This window comes from Phyllostomus discolor, chromosome 4 (assembly GCF_004126475.2).
Source record: "Phyllostomus discolor isolate MPI-MPIP mPhyDis1 chromosome 4, mPhyDis1.pri.v3, whole genome shotgun sequence".
Lineage (NCBI taxonomy): Eukaryota > Metazoa > Chordata > Mammalia > Chiroptera > Phyllostomidae > Phyllostomus > Phyllostomus discolor.
The window spans coordinates 157,033,281-157,047,311 of NC_040906.2; the positions used below are offsets into that span (position 1 = coordinate 157,033,281).

A 14,031-nucleotide genomic window follows, 5' to 3' on the forward strand; every position below is an offset into this window, starting at 1 on the left:
GAAGTCTGACAACTACAGAATTAAAGAAACCACATCCATGCAGACTGACAGGAGGGACAGAGATGCAGAACAGGCTGGTCCTACATCCACATGTGGTCGATAAAAATTCAGGAGGGATATCTCAGGAACAAGGAGTCCCATCCTCATACCAGGCCCCCCAGGCCAGGGCTCCAGTGCCAGGAAGATAAGTTCCCATAACTTCTGGCTGTAAAATCCAACAGGGATTAAGTCAGTGAAAGAAACTCTGGAGTCCCAAATATTTCCTCTTAAAGAACTCACACCTGGACTTAATCAGACTCACTTCCTTTGAGCTCCAGCACTGGGGTAGCAGCTTGAAAGGCACCAGTGGCATACGGGGAGGAACTGGAGTGTCTGGGATCAAGGTGAGAGCTAGGGGACAGCTCTCTCTCAGACAGAAAGGTAGGCAGAGGCCATTGTCACTTTTCTGAATCTTTCTCCCACACACCACAGAGCCAGCAGGCTGGTGCCATATCTGAGATTCTATCAACCTGGCTAATACTGTTAGCTCTGCCTTAAAGATCCCCAGGGAGTCCATCCCACCCAACTTATGGCTGGTTTTGGCTCATGCTTCACAACTTCCTAATTCCTCTCAAACATGCAATAGCCAGCCTCAGTGAGTCTCCAGCCACCATACAACTTGTTTAGAGGTCCCAGGCCTGGCACTAGCAGCAGCCAGCCTAGATTCACAACTTGGCTTTTCCTGGGAGTCTCCAAGCCCAGCACAAGTAGCAGCCCTACTCAGATTGTTTTATAGCACAGGCAGGGTGGTCCCAGGCAAAATACAGGGTGGGGCTGACCTTGGCCTCTGCCACCCAGGAAACCCCAGGGACTGCACACCTAGTGGACAGCTACAGACTTTGTCAGAGCACCACCACACTGCGCCTGCACAGCTGATGGCTGCCAGATAGGAGGACGGGGGTGGGGGAAGAATGGGTGAAGAAGTGAGGGCATTAAGAAGTACAGATAGTTACAGACAAGCCATGGTGATATACAATGCAGTATAGGAAATGGAGTAGACATAGAATCTATGCTTGAGCCATGGACATGAACAAATGTGTGAGGATTTCCTGAAAGGGCTGAGGGTGCCTGGTGGAGGGGACAAAGGGGGAAAAATTGGGACCACTGTAATAGCATAATCAATAAAATATAATTTAACAAAATAAGTGCAAAAACAAATCAATGTTTCTCACTGTGTGTCTCTCTCTCTAAAAACCAATCAATAAAAAAATGCAATGACACAGTGTAAGTGGCCATGGTTAGAAAAGAACAAAAATTGCTATACCAGTGGTGGGAGTTATTTTATCATTATCAGGAAGGTTCATGGAGCACAAACATGTGCTTGCACGTGTGTACACACGTGGGCCCCACAATGGGAGACCCAGTAAGACGTCTTGAGTCTGTGGAAGGATAGAGTAATATTTAGTTAAAAGTGTGTTTATTAAGAAAGAACCAGGGGGAGGAAGTAAATGGCCTACAAAACCAGATTGCCAACTCCACGATCTGGGTTGACCCTGGAGTTGGATGCCCCCAAATCTCAGGGCCTCAGTAAACTCATGGTGGACGTCCGTGCCCAGTATGATGACCTGGCTTGGAAGAAACGAGAGGAGCTGGGCAAGTACTGGGCCTATCAGATTGAGGAGAGCAGCGTAGTGGTCACCTCGCAGACCGCTGAGGTAGGAGCTGCTGAGAGGACACTCACGGAGCTGAGACGTATGGTCCAGTCATTGGAGACTGACCTGGACTCAATGAGGAATCTGAAGGCCAGTTTGGAGAACAGCCTGAGGGAGGTGGAGACGCGCTATGCCAGGCAATGGAACAGCTCAACGGGATCCTACTGCACCTGGGGTCAGGCTGGCCCAGACCCGGACAGAGGGGCAGCGCCAGCCCCAGGAGCGTGAGGCCCTGCTGAACATCAAGGTGAGGCTGGAGGCTGAGATCACCACCTACCGCAGCCTGCTGGAAGAAGGGGAGGACTTCAGTCTTGATGATGCCCCGGACAAGAGCCACTCCTTACAAACCATCCAGAAGACCACGACCCGCAGGACTGTGGATGGCAGAGTGGGGTCTGAGGCCAACGACACCAAAGTTAAAGGCGGCAGAAGTGGGGCACCCCTGGTGGGGCAGGAGGCCAATAGAAAGTTCAGGGTTTACTGAACATTAAAAAAAGAAATTATTCTATTTTTTGACATAAATTTCACAGATACCTTCTATGAGAATTTATATTAATTTTTCAGTGTGCCCAGAGCTGAAATGTTTATCAACTACTGAGGCAAAGGAAGAAAACAATGAGCTGGGGAATCACGCCAACTCTGCCACTTGCTGTGACTTATTGAGTTAGATTAGTTCTCCTTTTGTCACAAGACAGTGTTTGTCGACCTGGATAAAGGATTTTTGTGTTGTGAATTTGTTGCCATGAAGTTTAAAAGTGTGAAAAATTAACATAAGAGCAATGGAATCTCACGTGGGTGTTTATGTACCTTCTGAATGCACATGAGCTCTGGTTTTGTGGGAGAGAACTATCTGTAATTTTTTAAATCCTCACCTGAGGATATGTTTAGTGATTTTTAGGGAGAGAGAGAGAGAGAGAGAGAGAGAGAGAGAGAGAGGAACATCAATGTGAGAGAAACATCAATTGGTTGCCTCCGTATGTACCCCGACTGGGGATCGAACCTGCAATTTAGGTACGTGCCCTGGCCAAGGATTGAACCCACAAACTTTTGGTGTATGGGACAACACTCCAACCAGCTGAGCCATGTCGCAAGGGCACTGTCTGTAAATTTTTGCATCAGTTTTCATTTCCTTTTGGGGGTTTGTTTTATGATAGACATTACAGATTGGTATATGATATATATGTATATAATTTATAAATACATAAATATTAGGGCTGCTGCTCCAAATGTGTAAATGATGTTTGCACAATCAAAAAAAGTTTGAAGAGGGCTACAGTAGTGAAACAGAGCATAGCATGTAGCATTGAACATTCTGGCTTTTTGTGTGTGCTAATTTGTATCATAGTGAAAAATGTGTTTGGGGTGAGTTTTTTTACCATTGCCACAAACCGAAACCGAAGTCAAAGGAGATGATTGACCATGGTGATTAAATTGCAAAGTCACTCCACTCTAGAGAAGGAAGCCTCCATTCTGTACACAGCTCTGTCAATTCTACTTGTCAGCATCGTCAGGACAAAGATTTTTGTCTTTCTTAGACACTGCTAAATCTGCAACAGTTCTAACAAAGCATAGGATACCGTAGACGCTCAGCTAATAGTTATTGAGTGAACACCCGAATTTGCTGGTATTATATGTCAAGAAACAACATGCCATTTTGCTTGTTTCAGAACAGCCACAGGAGCATATCCTAACCCCAGGCAGGGCTGTTTTACAGGAAAGGTTTACTCACTTCTCCTCCTTTGCTTCGGGTAACTCTAGTGGCGAGTGAGTACACGTCTCCTGGGTCTGCTGTCTTTTGAGTTTGTGTGTGTTTCTTCTCCTTTCTTCTTCTTCTTCTTCTTCTTCTTCTTCTTCTTCTTCTTCTTCTTCTTCTCCTTCTCCTTCTCCTTCTCCTTCTCCTTCTCCTTCCTCCTCTTCCTCCTCTTCTCCTTCTTTTTCTTCCTCCTCCTCCTCCTTTCTTCTTCTTTCTTCATTTGCTATCAGGCTATTTCTGGATCTTTTTATTTGTCTGTCTTCCTGTTTTATCCTGTACCATTATTCCTTTTCTTAAATTTTATATTATTTTTAAACTGATCTTCCTTTTAAAAGTCTCTCCCAAAACATATATTTTGGCTTTATATTGAGTAGACTTTGAAACACATGTTGATAATTTATAAAGTGGGCAAATGTAATATATTTTTATTTTCCTTAGTCAAAAATTCCATAATATTAAATTGACTGTAATACTGTGGGCTTTTGGACATGAAATTTGGACAAAAATGTCTTTTTACCTTTACTCTGTTGACTATCTCAATGTAGATGAAATAGTCTTCACACCTAATTTCCATAGATATTTCATTTTATTTTTTCATCTTGGTACTATTAATATAGCTAATTTAACTATTACAGCTCTTCATGGTGGCTGGGGAATAGTTAGTTAAAATTTTAAGAAAAAGTTTTAAGAAAAAGGTATCCCACCCTGACCGGTGTGGCTCAGTTGGTTGAACATCTTTCTGCAAAGCAAAGGGTTGCCGTTTCGATCCCCCTTAGGGCCACAGGCCCGGGTTGTGGGTTTGGTCCCAGGTCGGGGCACTTACAGTCTCATGTGAGTGTTTCTCTCTGTGTCTTTGTCCTTCCCTTCTCTTCTCTCTAAAAATAAACAAATAAAATCTTTAAAAAGAAAAATGTATCCCTTTTAGGCCATTATGTTTATTATATATAATACAGTAAGTGTAAAACAGTAACCTATAATAAATCAAGAATTATTAATACAGTAAAGCATAGTAATATGATTAGTCATATATAATGCTAACACTATACTGATGAAATGTCATCTTTTTTGAGATCCAAAAATCATTTGGCATTTCCCCTGCCTTTGAGTATCCAGTACATATTTCAGTTCTCATTTATGTTCTCATGGAGTGAGAAGTAAACATGCTTTCTAGTTTTTGGATTCTAGATACAGGAATTGCATTTTTTATGGTGAAATCAATGTTGTTGTAAGCAGTCTATTAAAAAGGCATTTAAATGAAATCAAAAGGCAATGAAAACATGGATTTACTCAGGTGCTGAGATATTAGTGTGCAGAATTATAGAGCAAGATGATTTGACTTTGGGTAGTGGGCATACAGTGCAGTATATAGATCGTGTATCATAGAAATGTACACTTGAAACCTATATAATCTTATTAAGCAATATCACCCCCAATAAATATAATTAAAAATAGAAACAGAGGTGTGGATAAGTGGAAAGGACTGACAACTGATAGAGGGGAGAGAGAGGGGGAATGGATGAAAGAAGGTGAAGGTGTTAGCCAAAGACCATGTAGCCATAACCTGCAGACACAGGCGACAGTGTGGTGATGGCCAGAGGGAAAGGGGAGAGGGGACTAGGTGGTGGTGGACAAAGGGTGGGGGGGGATAGGGGCATCTGTAATAGCGTGAACAGTAAAAATAATATAAAAATATAAATTTTATCTAGAATTATAAATGACTTCATGGGCACTACTAACTGAGGTTTGACAGAAAAGAATTAATTGACTCATTTGACAAATTCTTATTGAGTACCTACTACAAACCAGGTAATCTGCATTTTGTTATTGAATCTATGCAACAGTTCTCTGAGGCAGGTATCTTCATTTTGTGCTCATGAAAACTGAGGTTTAGGGAGGTAAAGTATCCTGGCCAAGGTCACATAACTGATAAGGGATGCAGCCAAGACTTAAGTCTTAGTTATTGGGCTCTGCAGCCCCAGTTCCTAACCCGTGCTTGCCTGCCTCCTATTCTGCTGAATGGCTCAGTATCAGAGCAAAGGTGGGAACAGCCTCAGGTTCTTAAAGTGGATATGACTAAACCTGGGGGAGCAATTAAGGTTTCACCTTACAGGTGTCAATCTCAAAAAAGAGAATCCTGGGTATGTCCTGATGGATTATCTCATGCAATGTGTTTTGGAATCAGGGAAATCCCAAACAAGTAGAGGCAAGCTGGTGGTGTCTAAAAGATGTTACTTGAGCTCAGAGACAGACATCAAAGCTAAGTCCAACTGGAGGTTTCTGAATTCCCAGCGTTCCCATCCAGTGTTTAGGTCAACAGAGGGAATACTGTCATTGGGAGAGTAGCTGGTCTGTTTACTTGTAGGTAAAGGTTTACTGGTTGCATTCCATTCTGGAGAGGGGCTGATGGAATAGATGATGCCAACATAAAACAGAAGGCTGAGTCAGGCAGGGATTAGGTGAATAAGAGCATGGAGTAGAGAGAAGTGAATTGTGCCATGCAGAGGGGGACAGGGTTTTCTATTTTTGAAGTAGTGATAGACAGACCAAGTAATTCAGAAAGGTATAGAAACAAGAATGTAGTGGAGATGGCCAGCTAATAATCCCCCCAAATTTATATATCCCCTCTGGAGTTGTTGCTTGGAAGTGTCTACTCATCCAGGGACTTCATTTCCCCATAGACATTACATTTAGGTGGGACCATGTGACTGGTCCTTGCTAAGACAGTATGAAGAGCAGGTACGAATTGCTTGCATGATGAAGTGGTTAGGAACAGATGTAGCTGCCTCACTGTCTCTTTTACCCATCTATAGGCCAAATGGAAAGGACTCAGGGAAGAGCAGAGCCCCAAGATGAAAGGAGCGTGAGCCCTAAATGGCCGTGGGTCTGGGGTACAACTAGAAACACACACACTGGTCTATGTTATGAGTTAGTGAAGCCATGGGAATTTGTTGTTTTTCTGTTATAAAACTATCAAATGTTGTAATGTCACATTAATTCATGCAGAATCAACAGACTCAACATACTGGTGAAACTATGATAGTGTAGAAAATAGTAATTGATGCAATCAGAAAGGGATTTTACAGTATGTCTAATTAATACTGAGTAAAGGAAACTTGTGTGTTGCTACATATATTCAAGGTAAAAAAGAAATGATAAATAGCATGATAAATAATAACATGACATAAGATGGGAGAAATTAGACCCAATATTTTAGTAATCATAATAGATGTGAACTGCTCGAAATCATACATTGAAAGGTACAAACTCAGATTAAAACTCTAAACCTAAGTGTGTTTTGTTTATAAGAAACATACCTCCGAAGAAATCAGACATGATCAAAGTATGTGTAATGATATTTACGTGACACAAATTGAATTCAAGATGAACAGAATTAGAAGGGACAAAAAGTGATATTCTGTGCTGACCAAAGTAACAATCTGTTAACAAGGTAACAGTTATGAACCTTCATTTAGTAATAAAGCTTCAAAATATATTAGCAAAAGAGTAGGATCATAGAGAAAAATCAGCAAATCTTCAATCATAGTGGGAGACTTTTAACACACTTCTCTCTGAAACTGACAACCCATACAGATTTAAAGAAACAATAAAAAGATGAAGGACCTGGATAGCACACGTTCTCAACACACATGACTAGTTGTAAACCCTATAGTTAAATAGGTCATTCTGACTCCATAGTAAGTAGGCCTCGTGGACCTCATTAAAACCAGAAATCATTAGCAAAGTTGATAGGCTTACCTCTCATATACTGGCAATTTGTTTTGGAAAGTACCTTTAATAATTTATGAGTTAAAGGGGAAAAATCAATGTCAAAGTTCCAAAATATTTAAAACAGTAATTATTAAAGCACTGTTCTTAAGATGGATTTGAAGAAAGACACTTAGGGCTTTTTTTTTCAGTTTGGGTTTCCTGAGAGGAGGACCTGAAGACAGAGTGTCATGCGAAGAGCCCTGGCAGTCGGCACCCACAGAGGGAGGCGAAGAAAGCAGGGTTTAAAAGGAGAAGTCCATCTTCCATGTAAGACCAACAACGAGCTGACTCAGCAGGGAACTCTGGAGCTATAATGCCCTTTAGTGCTGGGCCCAGGTGGCCAGCCACGATATTGTTGCATCTATTAGTCACTGGATGCGGACCAGCCTAGGAAGGGGGCGTGACTTTGCACAAGGCAATGAGCAGCTGAGGCAGCCCCTGAAAAGGCTGGCAGCTAAAGTCTGTTTGCAGCTGGGACCACAAGTTCTTCATTAAAGAGGGATCTCAGTGGCACATCACAGTGTCCTCTCTAAGCCTTGGTGCATTTATTTAAAAATAAGAAAGATCCAGAATAATGCACTATGCTTTTAACTCCAAAAGTTGGAATTATAAAATAAACCCTAATAAAATCCCTGGAATGAAAAAGGATAAAAGCAGGTATTGGTAAAGTAATAAGGAAAATATTCTTTTTTCATTTTTAAAAGATTTTATTTATTTATTTTTAGAGAGGGAAGGGAGGGAGAAAGAGAGAGAGAGAAAGAGAGAGAGAGAGAGAGAAACGTCAATGTGCGGTTGCTGGGGGCCGTGGCCTGCAACCCAGGCATGTGCCCTGACTGGGAATCAAACCTGCAACACTTTGGTTCGCAGCCCGAGCTCAATCCACTGAGCTATGCCAGCGAGGGCTTACAAGGAAAATATTCTTAATGTCAAATGTTTTCAAACTATTTTTTGAAATATGAATTATTTAGACAGACTTTGGCAAAATGTATTCAAGAATTGTAAAAAAGAAAGAGGCAATAAATATGTAGAAATGATGATTTTCGTAGTGTAAAAATGAAAAAGGTGACATTTAGGGAAGAATGCAAAAATGACAATCAGAGATACCATATAAATGTTATACCAATGAACTTCAAAACCTTGGTGAGCAAGTTTCTAGGAAAATATAAATTACCAAAGTTGGACCAAAGGGAAAGATAAAATAGAAGAAATTGGGTCACAGAATAATCAAAATAACCACACACCTCTTTAAGAAAGGCAATGGGGTGAACTATTTTTGCTAGTTCTACCAACTCTTAACAGCTATTTCCTATATTATATAAACCTGTTCTAAGTCCAGAAGAAAGTGGAAAGCCACACCGTCATTTCATAAGGCTGGCATAATTCTGTTACAAAAATACAGAGGCAGCAAAAGAAATGAGAACCACATCTCACTTAGGAGCATAGGTAGAAAAATTGTAAATAAAATAGAGCCAAGTAATTAATTTCCAGTTCCCTTTATTTCAACTCATCAGCATCTCAATCACTTCCTGTTCCTTGAAATACTTTCTTCACTTGGCTTTTGGGTTTCTCAGGTTTTCCTCCTATTCCTTGGCTGTTACTTCTCAATATTCTTTGCTGGTTTTGCCTCATCTCCCCAAAGTCTTAAAATAGGAGTGGCCTGGGCTCAGTCCTTGCCGTTTGTTGTCTACACCAGCTTTCCTGATAATCTCATATTTCTAATGGCTTTATACATATGTATGTGTGTATAATAGAAAAATAATGTACTGCTCAGGATTCTCCATAGAAACAGAACCTATGGGATTTTATATATATGCTTATAGTTATATAGTTATATATAAATATATATATAACTTATATATATATATTTATAAAGACGTTCATTATAAGGAACTGACTCATGCAGTTATGGAGGCTGACAAGTCCTAAACCTATACATTCGGCAAACTGGAAACCCAGGAGAGCTAATGGTATAGTTTCAGTCTGAAAACAGTAGGCTCTGTACCCAGGAAGAGCCAATGTTTCAGTTTGTGTCCAAAGGCAGGAAAAAGCCAGTGTCCCAGTTTGAACAGTCAGGCAAAGATGCTCTCTTATTCAGCCTTTTGTTCTATTAAGACCTTCAACTGACTGTATGGGGCCCACCCACATTAGGGAGGTGCAGTCTCCTTTATTCAGTATGTTGATTCAAAAGTTAATTTCATGCAAAAACACCTTCGCAGATACATATGGAATAATGTTTGATCAAATATCTGGGTACCCGGGACTCAGTCAAGTTGACAAATAAAATTAATCATCACAGATGATAACTTTCAAATTTATATATATTTTCAGACTGGGCCCTCCCCTGAAATCCAGAATTGTATGCCCAAAGGCCTGCTTATTACCTCTAATTGGACGTTTAAGAGGCATCACAAATCTAATATGTCCAAATGAAATTCCCAGTTTCCTCCCATATACCTGTTCATTGCATGTTTCAGTTAACAACAACTCTATAATTAATATATGCCCCAAAACACCGAGCAACCTCTGACATCAAAACTGCCAGCAAGTCCCATGGCTCTACTTTCAAAATATACCCAGATTCCAACCACTTCTACTACTACCACTCTGGTGCAAGCTATTATCATCTTTTGCCTGGAGTTTTGCAATATTCTCCTTCCTATTTTATCTTCCTATTTCAGTCTTCAATCCCTTGGAGTTGTTTCAATACTGCAGCTCCAGTGATCTCATCAAAAGCAAAAGTCAGATTATATCACCTTGACTCAACATGACTCTGATGACTTCAATGTTCACTTGGAGTAAAAGCCAATGTCTTACTCAGGCTCCATGATTCCACCTCATCAGGTCCTCCTCCCCTCCCCCCGAAGCCACCCTGGCCCCCTTAACATTGCCGGGACCTGCCTTCACGCTTCTACCGCAGAACCTCTGCACGGCTGCTTCCTCTGCCCACACCACTCTTTTCTGAGAGAGCTTTATGATTTGCTCAAATCTCACTTTCTAATAAAGCAAGACTTTAATTTCTTTGACAACCAAATTTTAAAAGAAGACTCGACTTATGTATGACATAACTAAAAAAATAGTAAAGACAAAAAGTTTCCGATTTCTTTTAAGTTTTTGGAGTCATAGGCCCAGTCGGCCAGAGCTCGCTCCCCTCTGGGCCTGTGGATCATAGTTACACAACAGTGACATGAATGTCTGGGCCTACAGATAGAGCTGTGAACACAAAGCTGTCAGTTTTACCCGTGTCACAGGTGAGTTTTATTGAAACTAATTTTTTTTTCTTTACCCATACAGATCTCTCTGTGAGATAATAGAAGCTGTAGGGTTAGGGAGCAAAGGAAGGCCCAGAGACACTGGGCATGCTGTTTTCTTCCTACATGTGAGAACGTGGCACTGCTGATGCTGAGAGGGAGTTCCAAACCAGGAGGGTGATGATTGTACCTACTGTCCAACACAGAACTTAGATTCTCAGTGGATATGTACTGTTGGAAAGATTTAAGTACTGAGTCCAAAAGGCTTGTGACCTAGCAGACATTTTGCTGTTGTCTTGGACCCAGCTGGCCTTGTCTTACATGGACAGTATCATCTGAAGTCACTAGGGAATGAGGAGGCAGGGGAAACTGGGTGCCTGGCTACATAGGTTTCAGAGTCCTTGACTAATTAGTTGGGGACTTAATGTGATAGAGTATGGTCTCTTCCCCTCAATTGGTAACTCTGGAAATACCAGAATCTGGTTTAGAAGAGGAATCTAAAATGCTGCAATAGATTTTTCTTTTTTTAAGGCAATTTTGACTAAAAAACAAAAACAAACAAAAAACCAAAAAAATACCCTACAAACAAATATGGTTCCAAGAAGGTGTGGAAATTGACAAAAATTACCCATAGTTTAAAGTGGGCTCAATTTTTCACCTACATCATAATCCACTGTTGTCTATGAGTAGATGCTGGCATTCTATACAACTTACATCTGATGATCAGTTATTTAGTTAATATCTACCAAGAAGAGGCCTCATGAAATAGCTTTTAAATTTAGCCAGAAAAAAAACCCAGCACCATTAATGATGGCCTTGACATTCAGCAAAGCCAAATTAAGCAGTCAATCTGACATTTTATAGGCAGTTTGTTAAGGAGCCTCACACCCTGTGGATGTTCGATAAGCATTAATTGCCTGGCTGACAATGAACAGCTACACATCTGCCTGTTATAGAAACTGAAGTGGGGGAATAAATAGAAGGTTGCTTTGAGATGTTCTTTGGGATAGGACCTTGTGAGCACCAAAAGGTGTATGGATTTTATTTTTGTTTTTTTTTTAATTAATCAGGCTTTATCATTTCCCTTTTAGTAAACACTGTCATTAAAAATACAATTCCCTTTGTCAATTTAAGGTGAAGTACCAGTTAACAGAGGTAGTGGCCAAATGTTTTTTCCTGTTTAAATGGAAAGCTGAGAGCCTCTAAAGAATCAGTGTCACATTCCCTTTGTAAAGCATTTGCATCGATGCCAGAGAAATCATTCACGTTTCAGATTAGATGACTGTCGTTTTCATCAGTGTGCTGGTAAGGCTCTGTGTTCACTGTAGTGAATGGAGAATGGTGAACTCTGGTCTGCCTTTATTCTTCCATTTAAACTGATTCACTTTTACTGAATGTAAATGCTACAAAGCTAGAAAAATATTTATAATGTCATAACAGTAGCTGGCTTTTTATCATTTACTCTGTGCAGTCATTGTGCTAAGCTCTTTCTATGTATTTGTTTCAAGTGTGTGTTGAAAGATTATTTCACATCTTCTGCCACATCTCTTTTATGCCTTTGAAATTATAACGTTTTATAATTATTACTCAAATTGTTACTCATGCTTATTTAATTGCAGTGACAAAGTCAACCTTAGCTTCCTCTGAAAGAACAAGAACACATGTATGAAGAATAATAAAGCTGATGAAAATTTTCAACCTTTAGAAATGGATCGTTGAGCAAGGACAGATGTTTTATAAAAGAGAGGGAAGACAGCTGATCATGTGAATCTGATGAATTGGTGTATGGAATTATTGGGATCTATAGATATGCCTTGTTTCTGTTTATAATCTTTACAAAAACTGATTCAAAATGAATTGTCCACACTGTGGGATGATCCAGCTGCTTGTTGAATCAGTTGCTTTTAATTAGCCCATCTGATGTTGATTGGATTTGAGGTTTGCATGCTTGGATTCCTGAAAGACTGAATTACCAGCATTCTTCTCATTTAGAGACTTGTGATTCTAAGGCAGAGAGAGATTTTCCTCTCAAGTTGTTCTTATCACTTCAAAAATCATATGTATATACTTGTATGCATTTTCATGGGATTAAAAGAATTCCTTCTTCTAGTTACTTTTGAAAGGTATTCGAACTCTTGTGGGTTATTCTTCAATACGTTCCCCCCTCCTTTGGTAGGATGTGGAGACTTTTCACGTAGTCTGCATGGACAAATGTTTTTGCAAAAGGAATAACATAAGGGACAGACCGAACACTTCATGTTGAACTGGCCCGTTCTGCCTCGGATGGGGACGGTTCCAGTGCAGTGGTTGCTTAGTAACTAATGGAGTCAGAAGGAACAGTGTGTTAGCTGGGGCGCCTGCCCTCCTCTGCATGTGTGCCTAATAACGGAGAGCGGCTCCAGCCTGTGTCGCCGGACTCGCAGCTGTTAAGCCAAAGTGATGAATAAAAGGAAAAATTGCAGAGAGATTCCACAGCTGCACTGGGAGCCTATATTTATAGTCTTACACACCTTATTTTATGTTAGTATGTTGAAGAAAAAGATATTAAGAGAGGACATTAAAAATATACAATTCTATAATAGAGTAGAATAATCATTGATAATTGAGGTGATTTTGCACTATTATCTTCAACATTGGTCCAGATAGTTCTCTGTAGAAGAGTGGTAACAGATTTTATGTGGTGGTGCCATGAATTCTGGAACAGACATGGCATGTCCTAGTGCTTGTACATGTGCATGCTTTGTGATGCAGGGCGGGCCCATCTGTCATTTCACCATGACAGACACAGTGACTGTATTCTGACCACTCTCACGTGAGCCTGAAAGTGGCCTCCCAGCTCTCAGCAGGACTCCGGACATCCACCGCCAACATCAGCTTGGGCAGGCAAGACCCTGCCTTGTCATTCTTTGGGGCAAACTGAAATTCCTTAAGGGCTTCCACTTTCTGAATCCCATAGGAATAGATCTGAGGGATGTGTGTGAATAGCAGCTCTGAGGTAGCCACACAAAATTCGTCTTCAGGAAAATATCAGAAGGAGATGGACCAGGGCATGTCACCCAAAGTAATTGGGAAAAGGGAGGTGGTGCGATGGCTTTGCCTGGAGGCTCCTGCCACTGCCACCATCCAAGACCACAAGATGATTTACTCCTTCAAAGGCCTCACTCGTGAAACCCTGGGACTGCCCTTAACTTTTATTTCTGAAGCAGGAACCACCTCTCTCATTTTCCTGAACTGGGGGATCAGTCTCCCCTTTTTGGGAATCAGGTCTTCTGCCTGGACTACAGGATTTTTAGCGTATGCTTTAGGTACTAACATGTTATATGACTCAGAGAATTTGGAGTAGGTGCTCTTTCTAATAGGAGAGTTGAGAGCCGTTACCATATATGGGAAAGGCTGTTGGACAGAAAACACAGTGAGTTTATTGACCTACTAGGGACAAAGGTAGAAGGTCATTGGGAGGGTGATTATAATTCTGTATTTAGAGGGCATTAGTAATGCTTTGCATTCTCATGTGAAATAGTGGGTGTCTCGTCACTCCGGGTAGTCAGATACACAAGGTGTGCTGCAAGGG

The 14,031-nt window shown here is 40.9% G+C and overlaps 2 protein-coding genes across 4 annotated transcripts in view; both read left to right on the plus strand.

The window, feature by feature from the left end:
- Positions 1-14,031, plus strand: part of KLHL32 (kelch like family member 32) — a 188,993-nt gene that overhangs the window by 56,656 nt on the left and 118,306 nt on the right. The window lies entirely within an intron of this gene.
- On the plus strand, positions 1,689-2,524 carry LOC118500278 (keratin, type I cytoskeletal 18-like). The gene has a single exon (XM_036024505.1). It carries the CDS (start codon positions 1,822-1,824, stop codon positions 2,173-2,175), a length of 354 nt encoding a protein of 117 aa, XP_035880398.1. The 5' UTR covers positions 1,689-1,821; the 3' UTR covers positions 2,176-2,524.